The following is a 23093-nucleotide window of genomic DNA, read 5'->3' on the forward strand; positions in this document are numbered from 1 at the left end:
GGGGGAAATAGCAACATTTTTAGCATTTGACCTAGACCTTTTGACCTTTGACCTCTTGCCAATGTCACTTAAATCTACTCAATTAATTGTTCCATCATACATCATCATTGGACCAAGTTTGGTGAAAGCTGCTTCATCCAGTTTTAAGTTATCACGTAAACAGATAAATTTTAGGATTTGACCTTGATATTTGACCTTTGACCTCTGTCCGATTTCACTAGAAACTTATCAAGTAATTGCCCCATCATACATCATCCTCCGACAAAGTTTGGTGAAATTTGCTCGATCCAGTCTTGAGTTATCGCGTAAACGGATACAATTTCATGATTTGACCTTGACCTTTGACCTCTGACCTTGGGCCGATTTCACCCAAAATCTTAACAAATAATAACCCTATAATACTCTATACTTGGACCAAATTTGGTAAAATTCCAGTCAATATTACTCAAGTTATCGCGTAAACGAAAGCGGATGGACGTACGTACGGACGGACAACCCGAAAACATAATGCCTCCGGCACCACTTCGTGGCGGAGGCATAAAAAGACAGATAGTAAAGATGGTAATGGTTCGTGCGCTGCTTTGATTGAGAGTTTCTCTTCCATCTCTACATAATATAGGTGAAATGAATGGTTTGCACATTTCCCGGCGACGTTTTGCACATTTCCCGGCAAAATTGAACATTTGCACATTTCCCGGCGTCACGTTTGCACATTTCCCGTTGATGAAATTTAGAGATTTGCACATTTCCCGGCAAGACATTTGCACATTTCCCGGCGTTTGCACAATTCCCGGCGAGACGTTTGCACATTTCCAGGCGTTTGCACATTTCCCGGCGTTTGCACATTTCCCGGCTCCACAAGGTCCCGTGTATGAGAGAGTCACAGCTCATGCACGTAAAAGATCCCGCTTCATTCATTCATCGCAAAGAGCAGGGTGTCTAACCCGGTGAAGTGGTCCCACCCCACAACCAACTGGACCCCATGGAAGACCAGCTTAGTGTAGCTGAATATGGGCTATCCAGCCATCTTCACAGATGGAAATGAACAACAACAACAACAACCTGCGATAGCAAAATCAATTTCAAAGAAGTATAAATTGTATAAACAGGTACTTGCGTCTAAACACGATATTGATTTAATCGTGAAATACAAACGCTATAGAAATACCTTAACAAAGGTTTTACGGAAAGCAAAGTCGATGCATTATTTATGAACTTTTTGATAGAGATAAGAAGGATATACGGAAAACGTGGAACCACATTAATGAAATATTAAACAAAAAGAAAGATAAAACAGATACATTGATTGTAGAGAAACTTCAGGCTTCTGAGAATGGTGTAAGAAAGGAATGCAAAACACCTCGAGAAATAAGTGAAGGGTTCAATCATTTTTTTGCTGAAATTGGGGAAAATTTAGCTAAGAAAATAGAAATTAGTGAAAACGATGCTTACACTTTCATGAAAGGAGAAGTTGATAAATCATTTTTCATGTTACCTGTGACGGTGATTGAAGTACATCGTATTATTCTCTCTTTAAACGCAAATAAGGGATGTGGTTATGATGACATCCCAGTAAGAGTTATACTTGATGCTGCTCGGTACATAGCTCATCCTTTAGCATATATCATAAATTTATCAATATCATCTGGCGTATTTCCTGATGCGCTTAAGATTGCTAAGGTACTACCTGTTTATAAAAAGGGAGCTAAAGATGCGCCTTCAAACTATCGGCCTATCTCGGTCCTTCCGATAATTAGTAAGATAATCGAAAAACTGGTAAACAGTCGTCTGATGATTTTTTTTTAGGAAAATAAAATATTATTCAAACACCAATATGGTTTTAGACAAGGGCACAGTACAAAACTATCGCTGATCAATCTAAGTGATGAATTAACCAAACAAATGGACGAGGGCAAGGTTACTGTTGGATTATTTCTAGACTTTGCAAAAGCTTTTCGATACGATAAATCATGACATTTTGCTATATAAATTACAACACTATGGTATACGTGGGTTACCGTTAGAGTGGATGCGCAGCTATTTATCAAATCGATTTCAGTTTGTATGTTATGAAAATGAAAGTCTGCACAACTACCGATTACATGTGGTGTACCACAAGGATCTGTGTTGGGACCCACTCTGTTCTTAATTTATATCAACGATTTGCCACAATCTACAGATTACTTCAATTTTAGATTATTTGCGGATGATTCGAGTTTATTTCATTCTTTTCCATCTGGAACTAAGAATATTGACTTAAAGGAAGTTGAACATAATTTCTTAGACGTTATGATATGGTGTAATGCTAACAAACTAACAATCAACACGTCCGAAACAAAGTATATAGTTTTTAAAAGTAAACGTAGACATGTGGAGATAAATGGAAATATTATGGTGCGCACAGACATTATAGAGCAGGTACATTCGACTTTATTTCTAGGAGTTAATATAGACGAAAACTTATCATGGCGAAAACATATTGAGTGTGTCTCTTCCTCAATGAGGAAAACAACTGGAATCATATTTAGAATTAGACAACTTGTGCCTAGACAAATCTTACAATTATTGTATAACACCCTTATCCTTCCGCGTATGTCTTATGGATTAGAAGTTTGGGGATGTACATACCACTCGTATCTACAATCTATATTTTTGTTACAAAAGAAATTAGTGCGTGCAATCTGTTTCAAAGGACCTAGGGAGCATACTGGCCCTTTATTCATTGTTTACAAATGCTAGATGTTTACAGACTATACCAATTTGTAATTGGAACTGTAATGTTTGACCTAATCCATCATACTTTACCACACGATATCTCTTATTATTGTTTTGAAATTGACCATAATCATGATACAAGGTTTAAAAATAATATGAATTATAAATCAATAAGAATCAGATCTGAAACAGGTAAACGCGCCTTGTCATATGCAGGCAGTATAATTTGGAGAGGATTTCCTCATTATGTCAAAAAGATAAACACCCGTAATGCTTTTCGGATATCATTGCGAAAGTATCTGTTATCAATATAATAATGATCCCCTATGAAAACATGTAAATACTTATGTACATATAACAATTCTTCTGTAAATATTGTAAATACGTTATATTATAATCTTTATCATTGAAAGGACTGGCCTCGACTAGCCTGCACGCTATTGCCAGTTCTTTTTTGCCAAACTATATCTTAACTATTCATTGTTGTGACTTCGTTGACGATGTTTGTTTGTTTGTTTGGTAAATAAATCTCATTTCATTTCATTTCATTTCATTTCATTTCAAATCTGATTTCATTTCAAATGTTCGTTAATCCGAAAATGAAACAGGGTTTGTTAATCCGAAATGAAATAGAGTTTGTTAATTTGAAATGAAGGTTCCTTAATCCAAACATAGAAAGAGATTCATTATTTAAAGAAATTGATTACTTTGGGGCGAAAAATGGCTCCTCCTAATAAAGATATATAAGACGGAGAAGAGTGGCATACGGAGGAGGAGAAAACAATTCTTTTTTTTTTTTATCGATAACATTATTACAAATTAAGATTGTATTCCAGTTCGTCAAAAAGTAGGTATATCGTATGTGTTTCTGTCCATTAATAGTCATGTCTTTGTGTGTCGGGGTGAGTGTGTGTAATTGTTTTAAAACAGCAGGTATTCGGGTATTTCAGAATTTTCATTTGACCTTTGACCATTGCCCTTTGATCCCATGACCCACAATTCTTCAAATATCATCTTGGGATTAACGAACCTTCTGAATAACGAACCATTATTTCTTTTTTTTTTTTGGGGGGGGGGAGGAGATTAACGAACCTTGGGAATAATGAACCTTACTTCAATTTCGAATTACGGACCTTCGGATTAACGAACCTTTGGAATAACAAATCTTCGGAATAAAGAACTGTAAACAGAAGAATAGAAGATTCACAGTTCATATCATTGATGTTCCAAATGAATTGAAACCGTCTTTTTCTTCGATTTATTCCTTTTCATTGGATTTACAATCACTTATATCTAAATCTATTTGTATACCGCTTTGTCCAACAAATAGTAATCAAAAGGGGTATGTCATTTGCATTTGCATCGCAAAGTAATGATCTCTGCAGCTTCTCAGTAGGCCTATATTTTGCATTGATAAACTATGCAGAAAAATACATATCGGCCAACGACCTTCTTAACCTGCCGGTTTTTCTAGCATGCCTCTTTAAGCATCGAACGTGATTTAATGTTCAAATAATGGGGGCTTATCAAAACCAATGTCATGCAGAAAAAGGGTTAACTATCAAAATGGACATATCTGAAACTGCTTTATCTCTGATGATTCATCAGCCGAGTATTGTCTGATGTACACACAAATTTAACACAAGATTCCATACTGAATATGATTGTTGTTGGTTAAATGTGCCTTGATCAAGCGTTTTTTTTGTTTTTTTTTTGTTTCGTTCATTTTGACCTGTGTTATATAGACTGTATACCGTAAGTAACATGAACAAGAGCAAACCTATCTAAACGTCACAGCTGAGCTGCTGATATCATGCATAAAGAGCATGATCTTAAGCAATGCAATGTTTGGATATTTACATGTTGTGTAGTCGGAATCCTATCATGATGACACGCAAATATACATCGCAACTGAACGTGTACACGTTAATACGGCTGGGGACGGCCGGGATAATGTGATGCGAGCACTCATCGTAATGCCGAGCGCCATTATGTACAGGCAAGCACACCCACATTGAGGGATGTGCAACACGCTCGTCTCGAAAAGGGCACCAGGTAAATTATACGCGATAGTGTGTTTACGTGCGTAATTCGCAGTGTGATATTTTGCGTATGTCACAATAGAATGTACTTCAAAGGTACTCATCGTCTATTTGTACAGATTTAACTCAGGTATATATGTTATGTCTATATGTGTGTGACGTAGACATTGTTATAAAAATCATATATATGTATATATATATATATATATATATATATGTGTGTGTGTGTGTGTGTGTGTGTGTGTGAGGGTGTTGTTTGTTGCCATTAATTCTGCTTCTCAAGTCAAAACACAATGGTGTAACATTGTTGTAAAGAATTCAACAAAACATAACCAAATAGCAAAGAAACAAAAGAAAATCATAATCTCATACCATACCACAGAATGATTACTAAGAAACATTATGGCTGTATAAATCATGAAAGGTAACATATTTGATTCAAAAAGAAAGCAGAAGACCGTCAGCATGGTTTGACTAGGCTGACAGCCTAATGGGGAAGTCAGCACAGGTTTGTCTGTCACAAAAGGTAGATTTTTCAATAGTATCTATAGTGGGAGAAAGATGCAAGGCAGTGCTTTGCTCGTGCAGCATGTGCATTAGGTGTCATTTGTGCTGGGGTCATGTAATATGGGTTGTTAAATAAGGTACCCAGTTGTGATATGGTTATTTTGACAGTAAAATAAGAAAACCAGCTTTTTTGTTTAACAAAGGTTAAAAACATTCATATTTACTAATTCCCTTTAAAAGTGAGTGAAAACTAGCATTCTTAACTAGAAATAAAGCAAATCAGTTTACAAAATAGCAGTGTGTGTGTGTGTGGGGGGGGGTACGGTTCTTCGTGTAAGCGGGCACCTCGGTGTCGCGCTTACACGAGGAACCTTCCATTTTGACATCTCTACCTATTTTACACTAGTTTGTTTCGATATAAGAAGTCGTTTTGCAATAAAAAAACCCCAAATAATTACACTATTTAAAAATCACACAGCTCGAATTTCCGGCTAGGAAAAAGATTCACCAAGGTTACTCGTGTAATGGGACACCAAATATTCATTCGGCATTTTCTTTTTCAACAACTAACACTGACAATGGTCAGTTTTGATACCTATTACACAGAAACAACAGCTACATTGTAAATTACGCGAATGAGGTGCAATTGTTATAGTAATAAGATACCAAAAATGAGCTGTCAATATGCCCCGACGTAATATTTCGCAGGTCACCAAAGCCATCTGTGAAAATTACAATTGGCAATATCAATAATAATAAATAACACATATATAGCGCTTAATACTGATGTTTCTAAGTGCATTGATAGGAAAATATTAAATTAAAATGCAACATTATGAACATATCACAACAACAACAAAATTTGGATTGAGTAAATAGATAAGTTGTAAGCAATGATTTAAGCTTATCTATACTTTCAGCATTTCGAATGATGAAGAGAAAGTTTGTTCCAAAGAGATGGAGAAATGACAGAAAAAGCCCTATCACCATAACGGGTTCAGGTGCGGGGACCATGTGATAATTGCAGAGTAGAGAAAGGACGGAGAGCGGGTTAAAATGGAGGAGCGGAGAGAAATCAAATCATTGAGATAGAATGGGGCAGTATTATTATATATTCTATAAAGAATGAGAAGGAGTTTAAAGGTGATACGCTGATGTATGGGGAGCCAGTTGAGGGATTGGAGAACTGGAGTAATGTGTTTAGATCTTTTTGTAAGGGTCACAAGCCTAGCAACTGTATTTCGAATTCTTTGTGATGGTGCGATGCTAGAAGCAGGGAGGCTAACAAGAAGGTAATTACAGAATATTTTTCATGTTTGTTGTTTTTCAAGAAATTCTCTCTCAAAATCTTTAAAACTATGTGAGTGCCAACAAAATATTAAACAAGAAACAGTTCAATATCTGTGCTTAATATGGATTCCATCGTCATAACTGAAGTTTCCTCGTGTAAGCAATTTTCGGGACATCAAATCTTACATGAGGAATTTAATTTTTGGGATTCACTCGTGCAAGAAGTGCCATCCTTTGATGTATGAATTTTGTTTATAGAATTCAAAATTTACTTGTCTTCTATCATTTTTAGTCATTAAAATACATTTTAATCCAGTAATTACAGCTGTAAATCCATCAAAATGGTATCACAGTAAAAATGTCAAACACTTTTGCCCCCAAAACGTCATGATTTTGCACCTTTTCTGTGAAAATTTGTCTGGTACTTTGTAGTACCAGATCTTATTTTCCTTCAAAAAGGAAGATACTTACCGGAATTACATTACTCAAGAGTAAAATTACTGTAGGGCTAACTTTGAAAGCAATTACATGATGAAACTAATAGTAGGGGGTAATTTAACCACTGTGACCCTTTGTTATGGAATAACCCATTATGCCAGTTTTCATCAATATTATCACAATAACACTGAAGGTGTTAGGCGAGTAACTAGACAAAATTGTGTGAATTATGCATAAAGGGTTATTATGTATTTCAATCAGTGTATTGCGATTGATAGAAAGCAGCTCCTGATAAACATTCCAAATGTCTGGTCCGTAATGCCTGATTGATATGTATACTGTTAGGGTTTTTGGATTTTGAAATTGGAAATCTGTTGAGTATCATGTAGTGCATGAGTGAATGTTTGTGGTGTAAACGAGGAAGTTTTGAAAGAACTGCGGCATCAAATTCTTGGTATATTTGTACATGAATATAGCAGTTCGGAATTTATGTATATAATAAATCATTTAGTAGATTCTGCTGCTCAATAACTTAATTAATATAGTTAACTTTGATATGTTATAATCCCGCAGACTATGAATAGATTTTCCTTGCGTCTTGTCTTATTACAACTTTCCCAAACAATATTACAGTGATTCATGTAGTGAAGAATAGATGCATTTTAAAGTATGATTTTGACAATAAATATCGCAGTTTATATAATAGAACATCTGCAGGATGATAATGACACTCATTATATTCCTAGGATAGTTATTTGATATTGTCCAATTAGGAATGTGACGTAAAAATACGAATGTTGCATTTAACATATTGAGATTGTGATGATTTTCAATAATGATGATGAAAATGATGAAACAGCATTTATATAGCGCCATTTATCTGTAGAAACATTCAAAGGCGCCCAGCTCCCACAAAGTGTCACACATCACTCACAAATTTGCTGTAAAAGATAAGTCTTCAGTTCAGACTTGAAGGTATCGAGGCTGTTGCAATTTCGAAGCTGGATTGGGTAGAGAGTTCCACAGACGTGGCGCAACAGAAAAGAAGGCTCTATCCCCATACATTTTTAGGCGGGTATTGGGAACATGGAGAGTCAGTCCAGTACAACGTAGTCCTGGTCATCGCTGACGTACACTGACAAGCGCAGACACGTAGCCAGGAGACAAGTTATGGAGAGCCTTATAAGTAAGTAGTAAGATCTTATACTGTACTCTGCGTTGCACAGGCAGCCAATGAAGCTCACGAAGTATTGGAGAGATATGGTCAAACTTCTTGGTGCCGGTAAGAAGGCGTGCAGCAGCATTCTGTACAGCCTGGAGGCGTTTGATTGATGTTGATGGCAGGCCAGCAAGGAGACAGTTGTAGAAATCCAGCCTAGATGATATCAGAGCATGAACGATACTTTCTGCAGCACCTCGTGTAAGACAGTGTCTGATCTCAGCAATCCGGCGGAGTTGGTAGTATTCTGACTGACAAACATAATATGATATGTGTTTCTCCACACTCATTGTTCTGTCAAAGACTACACCAAGGTTTCTAGCCTTGTTGTTGGGAGATATAGCTTCTTCACCGACTAGAACTGGAGCACCAGTGATACTGCTCCTCATATTATGTAGAGATGAGAGCAACAGGTACTCTGTTTTCTTGTCATTGAGCTTCAAGAAGTTGCTGTTAATCCAACAGCGAATCTCGTCAATGGCGGCCCCAACAGCAGCAGTTGCACATTCTTCAGCGCCTCCAAATTTTGGATTTAAAGTGAAGTAGAGACACTTCAGATTTTAGGGTGGTTGAATAAGGGTATAAATGTGTGAGAAATTAAGATACAGTCAGACCGCAGCATGTATGCTAATGAGCCGATCCGGCAAGATTTATTCAGCACTCTCGTTGACGATCTTTGCGTTCGAAAGGTGTCTCGTCGTGCGAGATTTTGCGAGAGTTTGACAGGGCTATGGTTTTCACAGTGTAGCGACTTGTACATACATTTATCATGGCTACAAGTCACAATAAATTGTTCTCCAGACTTTGATCTTTATTTTGATAATAAATTTGCGCATAATATCGGTTCTTATCATGACGATATAATCAGTTGAATTTGCGTAAATTTTACCTGCTTTTCACGGAAGACTTTGTTGTCTAAAGTTCGTTTTTGGTTCCTGACCGGATTAAGAAACTGTTGTTTCTGATTTTGGCTTTTTCGTAGAGAGGAAACTTAGATGCTCATCATAATTATATTGGAGTAAAGGAGACGCAAGCATGATTTTGCTCCATACAAAGTGTACAGTGGCGCGAAAGAGCTCTCTCATGGGACAGTGCTTGCATTCAGCGCGCGCTGTACCACTGCTTCTAGCTTCTAGCTTCAGTCCGAATCGCAGAAATCTACACGCGTGCCTATGCAAGCATGCGCTATGCATGCACGTTGCATGAAACCGTAGCAGCGTAATGACGTAATGCAAGCGCTGAATGCAAGCGCTGTCCAATGAGAGAGCTTACTCTAGAGATTGCACGGTTTCAAGCTGACCAGCCCTGACATCGATGTATATTTTACTGGTTCCTGGCCGGATTAAGCAACAAATTGTCATGATATTTACATGGATACAAAGATTAAGAGATGGACTACCAAATAATGCATTGTCATTGAGACGCAAGGTGAATTTGGTATTTTTTTGACGTCTTGAACATGTACTGCACGAATTACTTTTTTCATCATTTTCAAGCTCAAATTACGCTATGATATTTTTCATTTACAATAATTTGAGTAATATGTGACGATAGCTTACATATTTTCCTTGAATTTGGTACCAAATTTGTGAATATAAGGTGTATTTTTGTTGCCGAAAGCCCAAGGACAAAATCCCCTTACGCAGCTCATTACGTATGCAAGCCTCGAGCAGGCTTGCATACGAGTTGAATAAATACGAGCGAATTATCGGGTGCTGCGGTCTGACTGGATATAATAAAATAATAAGCAATAATATTGTGAGACTCTTGTAAAGCGCACATTTCTACCTAAAAAAGATACTCAAGGCGCTATAGAACAGAGTACATATTGTGTCACGTTACAACAGTATCACAGAAACTAATAAGACAATAAACCAACAAACAATAGGCCTATATACGTACACATACTATACATACAGGTATACAATATTGTCAATTTAAATTGAAAATATATGTCTTGAGATTCTTTTTTAAACCATCAATGGAAGATGCTTCTCTAAGAAATTTTGGGAGGCCATTCCATAGTTTTAGGCCCATTAACGAAAAAGCCCGATCCCCCCAATTACAAATATTTGTATCATCCGTGAAGAATTTACAATTGAATAGTGGGGCCGAATTACCAATGTCATTATATAATCATATGAAGATGAAACTTAACGGTTCCAAGATGGATCATTGAGGGACACCAGAATTTCTTCTTTTTTTGTATTCGTTGCGACTCTTCAGTTTTAGATTGAACATATATATATTGTCGATTATTCAAATAGTCTACAAACCGTAATAAACCATTTCCTCACATTTCGTATGATAATTCAGACACGTAGCTGAATGGAAGTTAGTAATATGATATGTACACTCAGCAAAAAAAGAAAGTAACATTTTTTCAAGTTTATCTTTCTCGTAGACTATCTGGCTAAAAATGGTGTTATATGTACCATGTTAAAGGTAATTGAATTAGCTATCAACCTAGTAGGTCAATTGAAATGCTAACTTTACGCTTGAGTGAACACATTCGTTTTTCTCTTCCAAGGCACAAAGGTTAAAATTGCAAACTGGACAAGTTGTTATTCAAGCGTATTTGCTCTTTCATATGATAATGAGAACAAAAGACAAATTCAACACAATAGATATGGAAATTAATTTGCAAAAATCAACCTATGATCTTAAGAATGTCTCTGTAACCCTCCAAAGATAAAGAAAGGGAAAAATAATGGAGGAAAATGAAGAATCTTCTGTCAGATCCGCAGTCAAAAGACATAAGAGAAAAAGTTTTGGTAACAAGGAACGTTAAATTTGAAACGTTATTCCAAATTAAGAAAATTTGAAATATTATTTTGTTCTTGAATTTGTCTCTTGCATTCTTAAATTCCTTAATTAAGAGGTAAAATGAAGAAATTTTGTCGATTTTATCACCTTTACGGCTTACTCCCTATGTCATTTAAAGTTTGATTTGATGGAAAATGCTTATGTTCCACCTTCAGTTTCCCCCACTATGTTTTTGTTTTGACTATAATGGCAAACAAGGGAACGGAAACTTACTTCTGCTGTTTCATTTATGTCTCTCATTGCGTTAAATTGGTCTTTTGTTATCATTTGCTATCTTCGAGGGCATCTGCAAATGAATTTCAATATGTCCAATTCTGCAATTTTTACTTTTTTGCCTTGGAGGACAAAAACGCATGTGTTCACTCATGCGTAAAATTTCCCTATGTATAAACCTACTAGGTTGATAGCCAATTAAATAATTTTTAATATGGTATATGACACATTGATTTTTATCAAAATCTTCTATGAAAAATATCAACTGGAAAAAGTGTTTACTTTCTTTTTTGCTGAGTACATAAATATTATATATATATATATATATATATATATTCATATATATATATATATATATATATAAATCAAAACATGAAAGTTCTGCGTCGGTGTGTAGTAAATAGATATCAAGTGTAAAAACAGTCGTATAAACACCGCAGGAGCCAAAATTGTTTTTGGCTCCTGCGGTGTTTATACGACTGTTTTTACACTTGATATCTTTATATATATATATATATATATATATATATATATGTGTGTGTGTGTGTGTGTGTGTGTACATGTATGAGCAACTCCTTTAATACGCCCTCATTTCCAAGTGCTTGTCCTCTCTATAATGTGTATCAGTAAATAATATGCATGGAATTACTGCAAACGAAGTAAAACACACACACTTACACACAAGATTGATGATATGAAAACAACCCGACGAATGAATCATTGATTTGAATAAAGATATCAGTACTTAACAGTGTCTATCATTCACAAATATGTATCACTAAAAACTATTACAAATGCTTGAGTAAAAAAGATAACTTAGAGCTTAAAAAAACTTTTTTACCACTCAGTTTTTTATTATATTGATTATACAGTTTCTGTTCATAGTAATTCACCTTCCTTCTTATTGGCTATCAGCATAGAAAAAAGACATATGAATTGTATATACTATACTTTTGCTGTCAGGGAACTGTCAGCAACGAGAGCAGAAATGCGATAAATTTTCCTTCTCTGCTGCATAATCTGCAGTCAATGTTTCTCATTATTCGCTACACAGAAAGTGACAAGCTCCCATCATATTATCAAATATTCGTATCAACCGTAGCAGGCCTTGCAAGCCCTTTCATTATTGGCATAGACATAATAACATTTGCTAATCCTATATGACTACCATGTACATCACTTAAAAAGTCAAATTGACGGGGAGGGGGGTGGTGGGGATTATGCTGCATAAACCATTTTCCAAAGCAAGGGTTGACTCTTGTCTTTCCAATCTTACGTTACAACAAACATGCTGAAACGCAAAGTGAATGTATGTATTTCTTAGGACTTTATTGTTTTGATCTTATTTCTACATTAAGTCAAAAATTTCAGGTGCTCTTAAAATTATTTCACGGTGTAATAAATCATGCTTTCGATGGTAAACAGACAGAGTTGCTTATATCGTAACATTGATATCAAAATTAATTCGTATTTATTTTTTAGATTGCACAGCATGGATTGTCATTGTCCCTATTCAAGAAAATTATCTAGATGAAATTGCTGAAGTCAACCTGGAGATATCGATAATCAAAGATCAATTTGATTCGTCATCCACATACTCCATTCTCAACATTGATTACTAGATACTACATCACCTGGGCAACAAGTTCCTAATTATGATCGTTCTTTCCGAAAGTGCCTTAAAGAAAGTATGTATGACATTGTTTATCAAATCGATGGAAGCTTTTTGATCGATATTTGTACTTGGGACTTGAGATGGCTTCCAATTTCCTGCACACTGCGTCCAATTCACTGTGGTTAACGTTGTCATAAACACCTATATGTACCCTCATAGTTTCATTTTAGCATTTGATTTCAACTGATAGAATTAAATTCATTTCCACAAATCTTATTGAACGTAATTACATATATCAAAGCATACACGCACTGGAAAATGTACAAAGCAGAGGATATAAGTCCACATTGTACAAAATTTGCACTGAATTTGATTGCCCAACAGTGTTTGCCCTGAATCATCCTCATCACTGGTACTATATTGGGCATTGACAGTTAGTACGTTGGTAATGAATGTATCATCTACGTAACGAGCTGAAGATGATATCAACCAAAATTATTTTCGTACATCAGAGGAGGTGATGATGTAGACTCATACTTCTTTCATTTGTATGTACATCAAAATGTGCTGAGGATGATTCAAGGCAAATTCTGCTTGGCAATCAAAACAAGTGCAAATTTTGTACAATATGATTTTAATCATTATAAATCCAGAACGATTTCATGCGAAATAAGTTTCCGTTGATTTTGTTTTACGTGCTTTATATTGAATACTTCACAATTTTCAACTCTTTCTGAGTGTGCACTTCTCTTATCTCTAGCCATATTCTAAACACTAACCGAAAGAAATGTGACAAAGAGTTTTTCTTGTTTGTTTGTTCTTTTTAAAGATCGGATGAAGAATATGTGCGATTTTGTTTCAAAGTGTCCCTTGAACAAAAAGAGCAAATATATGAATGTGCCAAGAAAGTATTGATATGAAGGGAGACTTTGGAGGAGGGACAAAATCTGCAACATAAGTGAGAGATAGACAGACTAAGGAGAGCGAGAGGGAATAAGAGGGAGAAGAAATGACCTGAACTGGAGATGGAACATGGAGAAAAGCAATTTCATGACGAGAGACAGTACACGAAAGAGACAGCTTACTCAAAACTCGTGTACCAAGAAGACGTGAGGATATAAAGCACGCACTCTGCTGAAAAGTGGGAGATGTGCTCGGGAACGACATCGATAGCGCATGCGCATCATGAATCACATTTCGCTTTCCTTGCACGCTTATTAGTCAGAGCAGGGCAGGGCAACGTGACGTCACTCAGCTCTGGCAACAACAGTCGTCAAATGCTTGCGATGCGGCGCCTTTCGGGCAGATGTAATCCTGCAGTCCACGACGGCAGCTGTACGCCACTGAGCGCATGTTTTAAACTGCATTGTGGGTTGCATCTGCGTCTCCAAATCAAATGATTATTCCTCGTAATCAACAATTTGGACATCATCCGCATCACCGATATAAATGTGACTAGCAATTGACATCTAGAAGTGATTATATGTTGCTGTGTTCTACCCTATCTGGTGGGATTTTATCTCCACTGCACGCCGAGGTGTCAGCTGTCTGCGGCTGCAGTTGCAGTAAACTTCGCTACCCACTAAGCATACGCATTTCTCCAGCCAACATGGGGACTGTACTGTCAATCTCACCGAAGCCTCACAGGGGTGACTACGGTGGTTATTCAGACACAACAACGCTCAGTGTGGGCAATCTTAATGAACTGTATTTGAATAACAGCAAAAATGTTGCCAGTACCAAGGAAAATATACATCTCGTTGGTGAGCGACCCATGCGCAAACATAACTCCGCCCTGTTTATCAGCGCATTAGGTCTTAAAATGTTCAGCGTTTCCAAGAAAAAGACCGCTAGTACTGGGGTAAGTACCACCTCACTAGACTCTAACTTCAATAGCAGTAAGCAGTCACTCACGGGATCAGATAAAGCGAATAACAATGTGCTTAAGCCTAAAAATCACTCTAACCATAATGCGAACAATGCCATGTATCGACAGTACTCAGAGAGTGTGGCAATTCTCACACCACAGAAAAAGGACTCGAAAACACTGGACTCAAGCATAAAAAAATCGTTTTCGTGCTTCAACCTCAATTCGCACTGTCCTTCTACGCAGAATGGACACCACGCAGCACACAAGCAACATAGTAAGATCAGCAACGTGTCAGGCTCAACAGCCACTACCACCACCTCAACAAATGGACTCACTGGCTTCAGAAAGAGTTCGAGCCACGGAATTCGCTCCTCTGGAGTGCAGACAAACCCGAAAAAGATCTTGCAATGTTCGACTAGTGAGCTCCTGAAATGTCTCGGCAACTTCCTGTGCCGACGATGTCCCTACCTGAAGAGCTTTGATGCAAATGACGCGATCATGTGGCTCCGAGCTGTGGATCGGTCGTTGCTCATCCAAGGATGGCAGGACATCAATTTCCTCAACCCCGCCAACGTTGTTTTCGTCTATATGCTCGTACGTGATCTCCTTGGTGGCGACATCGTCGTTAAAAGTGAGTCGGAGCTGCAAGCAATGGTACTTACATGCCTCTACCTATCCTATAGCTACATGGGGAATGAGATCAGTTATCCATTGAAACCCTTCCTGGTCGAGGACGACAAAGACAAGTTTTGGTCAAGGTGCATCAAGATCATCAATAGCTGCAGTTCTAAAATGCTGAGGATAAACCAAAATTCTAACTACTTCACGGACGTCCTTGCGGATCTTAAGTCTTTTGCCAGGAGTTGAACACATGATCATGACCCCAATGACAGCATATGGACCTTTCTACGCTGAAACTGCATGTGCAACGTATCCATACCTAAAAACTGTGGATGAATTATACGGACGTGGTACTAAATACTTTGTTTCATATGTCATTCGCTTTCCTTTGTTTATGTTTTTGACAGTGATTTCTTCGAGTGTATTTCATGACTAAAATGTAAGAAAGTTTTTATGTGTATATTGTGCAGGTTTTTGATCGTTCTCTGTATATACGAGAAGATTTTACTTGTGTATTTAAAACAACATTGAGAGGCATATGGCCCACTGTGTTTGTTATCGCTGCACTTAAAATCGGAAAAGCAATGCCTCTGGCAATTTCACTTGAAAAAGAAATGTCTTTGCTAGGAAATGATATGCCAAACATTAATGCGTAATTTCATTCCCGGAGCTAACACGAGATGAATGCTGCCTCTTGTCAGAGAAATCGAATACTGCCGCTGATCCGGTAAACAGATGCTGGAATGTAAAATCCTTTACCATCTCGTCTCTCTCTCTCTCTCTCTCTCTCTCTCTTGTAGTCTGTCACTGTTTTTCTATTTACGTCATATCTTGAGAATTTCTCTCTTGTGAAGCATAGCTCAATCTTACTTTCTTGTTGATCAATACCGAATCCTTTTGGGTTGGATTATATCTTTCATCCTGTCACCATTTGTCCGAGTGAGCATAAGTAGGTTAAGTGAAGAACGAACGTGAAACTGGGGCAAAAATTGTAATTCCGCATTGTGCTATGAAATGTTTGACGCCATTGGTCCGGCTGTAGGTATAGTCAGTTAAGAATTACTTCTAACGGGACGCAATGCTTAACTGCTTGACTGATGCATTCCTCAATACGCTGTGAATATTTCGCAACTGCAATGTGTGAATATGTGGTGATAAATGTTTCCGTTGTGTACATATATATAATATTTATGTTTTTACACCAAAGAACAACGAAATATTTTTTGTAATGATTTGCTCACGTTTGTACTGTAGTTTGTTTTATTTCTCGCTTTCTGCTTAGTTTTCTTTTATTTTTCGTTTGGTGCTTTGTTTTCTCTATGGCTATGTTGATGGGTAGATATATTTTCAAACAATTTAGATATCTCTTCCCGTCAAGATATATTTGCAATTCCGTTTTGTGCAATTACAGTGATATTACGTTTCCCTTATTTCCTACTGTTCATTAGTACAGCACATAACTGTGACATAGATCAATCTAATTACTATCAGACATGTGACATAATCATATGTATGAATCAAGATAGTGTGTGTTATGTGAAATATGGAAACGTACTGAATAATCTGACTTAAACAAGGGATTACTTGCAATACCCTACCTGCTCGTGTGCAATATAACATCTTGTGTTTTTTTTTTTTTTTTTTTTTGGTTACGGCTTGTTGATTATGGCTATTTGGATTATAGTCGGATCTGACTTTAAAGGAATAGAAGCCATATGTACAGTTTGATTTTTCACATTTAGACCTTTTTAAGAATTAAACCTGAAGATATTAAAACAACTGTTCAAAATAAATTGGCTTTATCTGCACTGAAAAAAAAAATGATATCTGTATCTTACATCTCTTCTTTCATCAGCGACATTTTGTCGCGCATACAAGGCGTTCATACACAGTGAGAGTGTCCACTAATTATTCGTTGCGGGTGTGCCTGCATGAAACTCAACCGGATTGTCATGCAAGACGTATGGCTTCTGCATAAGTGGATTCGCCTAATGGCCTTGTATACAGTGTATCGGGTAGTATGTGCTGTAAACTCCCAGCCAGAGCTTATTAGCATTATTGACCTGGCAAACCTCTCTCGTTCGGTTCTCAACTACCAATCTGCTTCGCATCCATTAGAAGCTCGGTAGCTATAGCAACGGGTGTTCATCATCGCATAATCTCATTATGCTCTGTGGTTATAGCTGTCTCGGCCGAAGGGTCGGCAATGAAATTGCGTAAATAATTTACAGTTCTCTTTCGTGTGGACAGAACATGCACTAATTACCACCGATACATTATCTCGTTCTAAATTATTCAACGGACTACGTCCTGACAAAAGCTGAAACGCCAAGTACAAACTGGACGTTGTTGTTATTGGTTCTTTACGTGCTGCATGCAGTTGTCATCTTTGCTTGATCATTTTGAGGTATGGTTCCAGTTTAAACACAGATTAGTTGTCTGTTTGATTCAATTACACGCGAAATGTTTAAACTTGAATTGTGACAGATAGCTGAATTGAAACAAAACTCGTAATAATATGCGTCAAAATAATTTGGCACACATCCGGGTAGTAGCCGCCGAATTGTTGTCAAGCGTTAAAAAAAATCAAGGATTGTGTGTCACCCCACTTTTTCACGTATTGTTGCCCTCGCCTGTTGACTCGAAATGCGGTAAAAACAATAGTTCATAAGGCTGTAACGCGCAGTGTGTGTATCTAATAACGAGGCCATGTATTATCACTTAATAGAGCTGTGCCCGCGGATATGATGGTAATATCATCACTCGATCACACCACCGGAATTGTGTGCCGGATATACTCTTGAGCTGCTATCGCTTCCTTCAGGTCACTGACTATGCTTACAATCAGATTGCTCTTCTCTCTTTTTACAGTGGTACAATGACACAGAAACATTTTTTTTTTTCAGGTAGCGCAATGAAACTATCTATTAGAGTCAAATTAGACTTTTACGCATGTTTGACTAGTTTTTAAGTGTGTAGTAATTATGTACTTAAGGCCAGTTCTTGGTCAACGTCTAAGCTACGTTCTAAAATGATGTACACATCAGAGACACACGTTTGTGTGCCGAATAGCAAACACTCCCAGGTAGAGGGATATGTCTTGAACGGATTTCCACTTACATGTGGTTCATATCTCTTCGCATAACTAGTACTTGATATTATTCTAGTGTAATTCCTTTGTTCCTTTAGCTGAGAATCACTCTCTGATTAATCGAATGCACAGATGTATCTTGAAGGAAAGTATTCTGTGATGAATTTTTGTGTATAAAGCCCCAACAAAGATGATTCAAAGAATCTTTGTTCCAGAATTTCCGTACGTTGTTGATGTTAGAAGTACTGCGAATCTATATAGTACTGGTTACTGTTTGTGAATCAGTCTCCCATATGTTATGTCAGCATTGTGTTACTGCTTGAAATATGATTATTGAACAGATCTTTATAAATGTGTGTGACGTAAAAACAACAAAACAAAATGAATAAAAAGCCTTGTGTAAGGGCATATCAATTATTCGAGGAATATGACTGAATTTCTAGATTTGTTGCGAATGCATGGACATGATATAAATGGGAATGCAATGTGTCTGAGAGTAGGTGTGCGAGTGCATCATTCATGCACGTATCAACTCTTGACTGCATATATCGTTATTTCCAAACCTAATAAGAGCGTGGACACGAGAAATCCCGTACACACACTTCCACATTAAAATTGATATGCATCTACGCTATCACATTTAAACGTACACATTCGTATTCATTCGTCTCTCTGATTAATTTTAGGCCAGAATGTGATTCTGCCTCTTACCAATATAATTTTTAATTAATCTACTTGAACACCAGATGATCAAATCAAGAATTCATTTCTTTTTTGGGGGTCAAGTGAACGGTTCTATTATTCGTAAGTGGACTAATATATACTTGGATGACACCATAAATAAAACATGGAGAAATTAGGAGAATGTATCTCATGGTCGGATATCCGGGTATTTTTCGGCTGCTAGAGTGAAAGCAAACCCACAACAGGCGTTTTTTTAAAAGACGGAATAATCTACTCTCCTTCAATAATTGGTTCGAAATTTCATCAAACTGTCAGATATTGTACATCTTAACATTTATGATAGCCACAAGAAATGTTACTGACAAATTAAGGTAAAGAATTATAGAGCGAGGATTCTGAACGCCGACGCTGCCGTGTCATCTGTATTTAATTCAATTCAATTCAATTTTACTTAAAACCAAAAACCAAACGTATATCTAGGATTACATAAATCTTTGTAACATAAAAATGCAGGAATTACATATGAATGATTTTTAGGGCCCCTTCAGAAGCCAGGCTTGTGAGTAGAGCCCTATACAAAATACAATTAAACATAACGTATAGACAATGAGATAAGCTGGACTTCATGAAAAATGAAACCGTAAACACATTAAATAAACACACACACTCACACACACACATACACGCATCCACATTATGTGAGCTCGCCAACTTGGCTTAAATAGTTCAATTCAAATTTTTAAATAGGTAATTTTTACATTGAACCTTGAACCTAGAGAATATGGTACTGATCCTTATATCAAGTGGCAGTTGGTTCCACTCTTTAATACAAGTAGATTCATACACAGCATTCACACCAATTCAAAGTCAAGCTCAGCAATTGTGCTGTACAGCCAGCTCTAACAGGCTAGCCGTTTTTTTCACTCCAGCTATACCGGAAGTGACGTCCGATCATGAAAATAACGATTTAATTATAGCCAGTGCCAAAATAGAATAAAAAAATGAAAATGACAAGCGCTTTTAGAATTAGGTTTTAGACAAGCACATGAATCCGGACCTAAATAAAACAAATCATGTTTACAAAATGATGCAGAAATGTACGTACATTTTCTAAACATTCGTGGGCCCTACATGCGGTATGTGTGAATTAAACTTCATAATCTGCAATGCTTGGATTGCATTGTCTGCATGATTATGATATGTGTAATGATACAGTTCTGGATAAGTTCGGTGGTTGAAGTATAGTTTGATCGGATCTGTAATGTGCCCGCATGATATTTCTAACTTAGGCTACAGTTGACATAAGGCAACTAAATCGAAACAAGCCGCTTTCGACGAACTTTATTCATTAACGTCCCCTCATCATTTAGCGATGTAATTGATACGAAGTTCTCAGTGAATGTGACTATTTCCTTTGAATGCCTAAAATTACATGTTTGAGAGCCGGTAGCTTCCTAGGAGCGAAGTACATTGTATAGACAATTCTCATCATTCAATGCAAGCTATGAGTCATGTGATGCGCAACCGGGACTATTGTTGCAATGGTGTCGTGTGTTGTTACCAAACATTGGCGAAATCAAAACATGATCAGTTTCGAAGTCATCGCTTTGCAAGTTGATACTTATAAACACTACGCATCATCACACAATTAAGCAGTGACGAGACATCAGAAAACGGAATGTATATGCTGACTGGTTAAAATTTGGTAAAATCTCTCTCATGACAATGGAAATGAGTTTGTTGTTTCATGGTTTAAATTGAACTAACACATGTAAGGGCGTATCATATGCGCAAATGGGAGAAGTATTTTGTAATAAAAAGGTCAGTGTATCCTGATACAGTCCTGAATTTCTAATTCAGGCACCTTTATAGGATATCTTAAAGTCTTCTTGCGATACTCATTCATCACATTACATCAACATCATAGTATTGATAAAAGGGATACACTGATATAGTGAAAAACAATCAACACATTTGCTTCTTTTGTCATATCCTTCTTTTGTGGTGGCAACAATAGATAAATTTAGCCGTATTTAGCCCAAAATTTAGCTTTATAGAATCACATTTCCCTATGAAAATTAATGTACAATGTTGAAGAGGAGATTGACGTGCGAATGCTACCAAGATCAAATCTTGAGCATGTGGATGAAGGAAAGTGACAGGGTCAAATGGAGGTGGGAGCTGCAGGGAGAAGGTCATGAAAAAAGAGAAAGAGATATACAGAGAAAAGGTTACTGTTGTGTGTTTTAATTGGTGGCTTCTCGTCGTTTATTGATATCAAATAATTCAATTAGGGAAAACTTGAAAATATTTCGTGTTCGTCGTTTAAATAATCAATTTCTTATGTATTTCTTATGTAGAAACACAGACTATTACTATCATATTTCGGAGACTGTTCTTGATTAAAGGGAACGTTACTTTTGTTTATAATGCTGCTGTTGGAACCAGCTTTTACATGTGTGTAGCATGCATATATTATGCACACGCAATATTCGCACTCAGATCCGATTGGATATAGAGCACAAATCCAAGCACTAATCTGCACATACACATTTTAAAAAACAACAACAAAACAATTTCTCTTTACCCTTTGGAAATGACATATGTACATATATATATATATATATATATATATGTATATATCTGCTGTTAACTAGACAGGTAATATTTTGTGATTTTGTTATGTTTAGATCCATCAACTGTGCGGAGCTAGGACATTCCCTCGATGTTAACATTTCGAAATCCAAATAACGTATCAATGAACACATAATTTCAATTGTCACCATGAAATTGCGCCTGCTATGGAGATCAATGGCAGTTCCTTTTTTTATGTTTTTGTGTTTAATGAACACCATTACTATCAAACAAGGGATTGTTGGAAAGCGTACAGAAAACTGAAGAAAGATAAAACCATGGAGCATGAACCTCTGTTTTTCCCTAGCTACTCTAAGATTAATAACAGTAATAAATCAATCGAAGATCATGCAACTTGTACTTACACGATTATATGAAATACCGTCCCCGCAAATGGGAGCATGTCCGAAAAATTTCGACTTAGCGCAGTCGCATACTTCCCTTTAAGATCGAGTAGAGCTCTAGACATAGATGACAGTCTGGAGCAGATAGCATTGTCGATACCATTTTTGATTGATGGTGCATTGCCCATTGGCTCATCAAAGGGACACATCATGGTTCTCAAAAGTGCGATATTGAAGGTGATTTAATTTGTGTCTCCCTCTACCTATAAATGGCTTCATTAGTTTTGTTATTATTTGATGATACAGTAATGAAGAGTGACATACTAATACACATATAATATGTTTTGCAATGACCATACATCTTTTTCCTGTAAGACTCCAAGTCATGTTCATTTGTGATTATCATTTGCTATTTCATGTGAAGATTTAGACATACGTGAAGGGGTGTGGGGGAAAAAACAAACCTGTGAGTCATGGTAATTTGTTTACAGTTCATGCTTCCCCTCCCCCCCCCCCTTCCACCTGGCAGCTCCTTTGTTGTGTCACATCCTACTTTTCCACTTCTGTTTTGTTAATGTTTTAATATCCTATTTCACTGCTTTCTTTTTTTATGCTGAATTGAAATTTGTTTTTTGTCTTTCTGTGTAGAAACAACATCTGAAGTACCAAATAAACGACAGCACGAACAACAGCAATAATAATAATGATAATAATAATAAAAATAATAATGATAATGATAATGATAATAATAATAATAATAATAACGATAATAGTAATAGTGTTCTGCCTACATCTTTCGTCACGACAAACTTGGTCATATTTTTTTAGACAATGAATGTATGGCACACTACAAAAACATTATGGCTATGAATAAAAATATCTTGACGATCTGCTTACTAATCAAACTTTCAAAATCAGCTGAACAAAGTTGGGATTACACAAGTAAAGATGTACTCTCCGCCTTAAGCAGACCATTGTGTTACC

At 36.7% G+C, this 23093-nt stretch overlaps 1 protein-coding gene across 1 annotated transcript; it reads left to right on the plus strand.

Annotated features, from left to right (window-relative positions):
* The first annotated feature begins 14185 nt into the window (after positions 1-14185).
* LOC139728550 (uncharacterized) lies at positions 14186-18829 on the plus strand. Its single transcript, XM_071639487.1, has one exon. It carries the CDS (start codon positions 14349-14351, stop codon positions 15600-15602), a length of 1254 nt encoding a protein of 417 aa, XP_071495588.1. The 5' UTR covers positions 14186-14348; the 3' UTR covers positions 15603-18829.
* Positions 18830-23093: the final 4264 nt, after the last annotated feature.

The sequence above is a fragment of the Diadema antillarum genome, unplaced genomic scaffold (assembly GCF_040938485.1).
Source record: "Diadema antillarum isolate AM-2024a unplaced genomic scaffold, OU_Dant_1.0 seq00000183_RagTag, whole genome shotgun sequence".
NCBI classification, from domain to species: Eukaryota; Metazoa; Echinodermata; class Echinoidea; order Diadematoida; family Diadematidae; genus Diadema; species Diadema antillarum.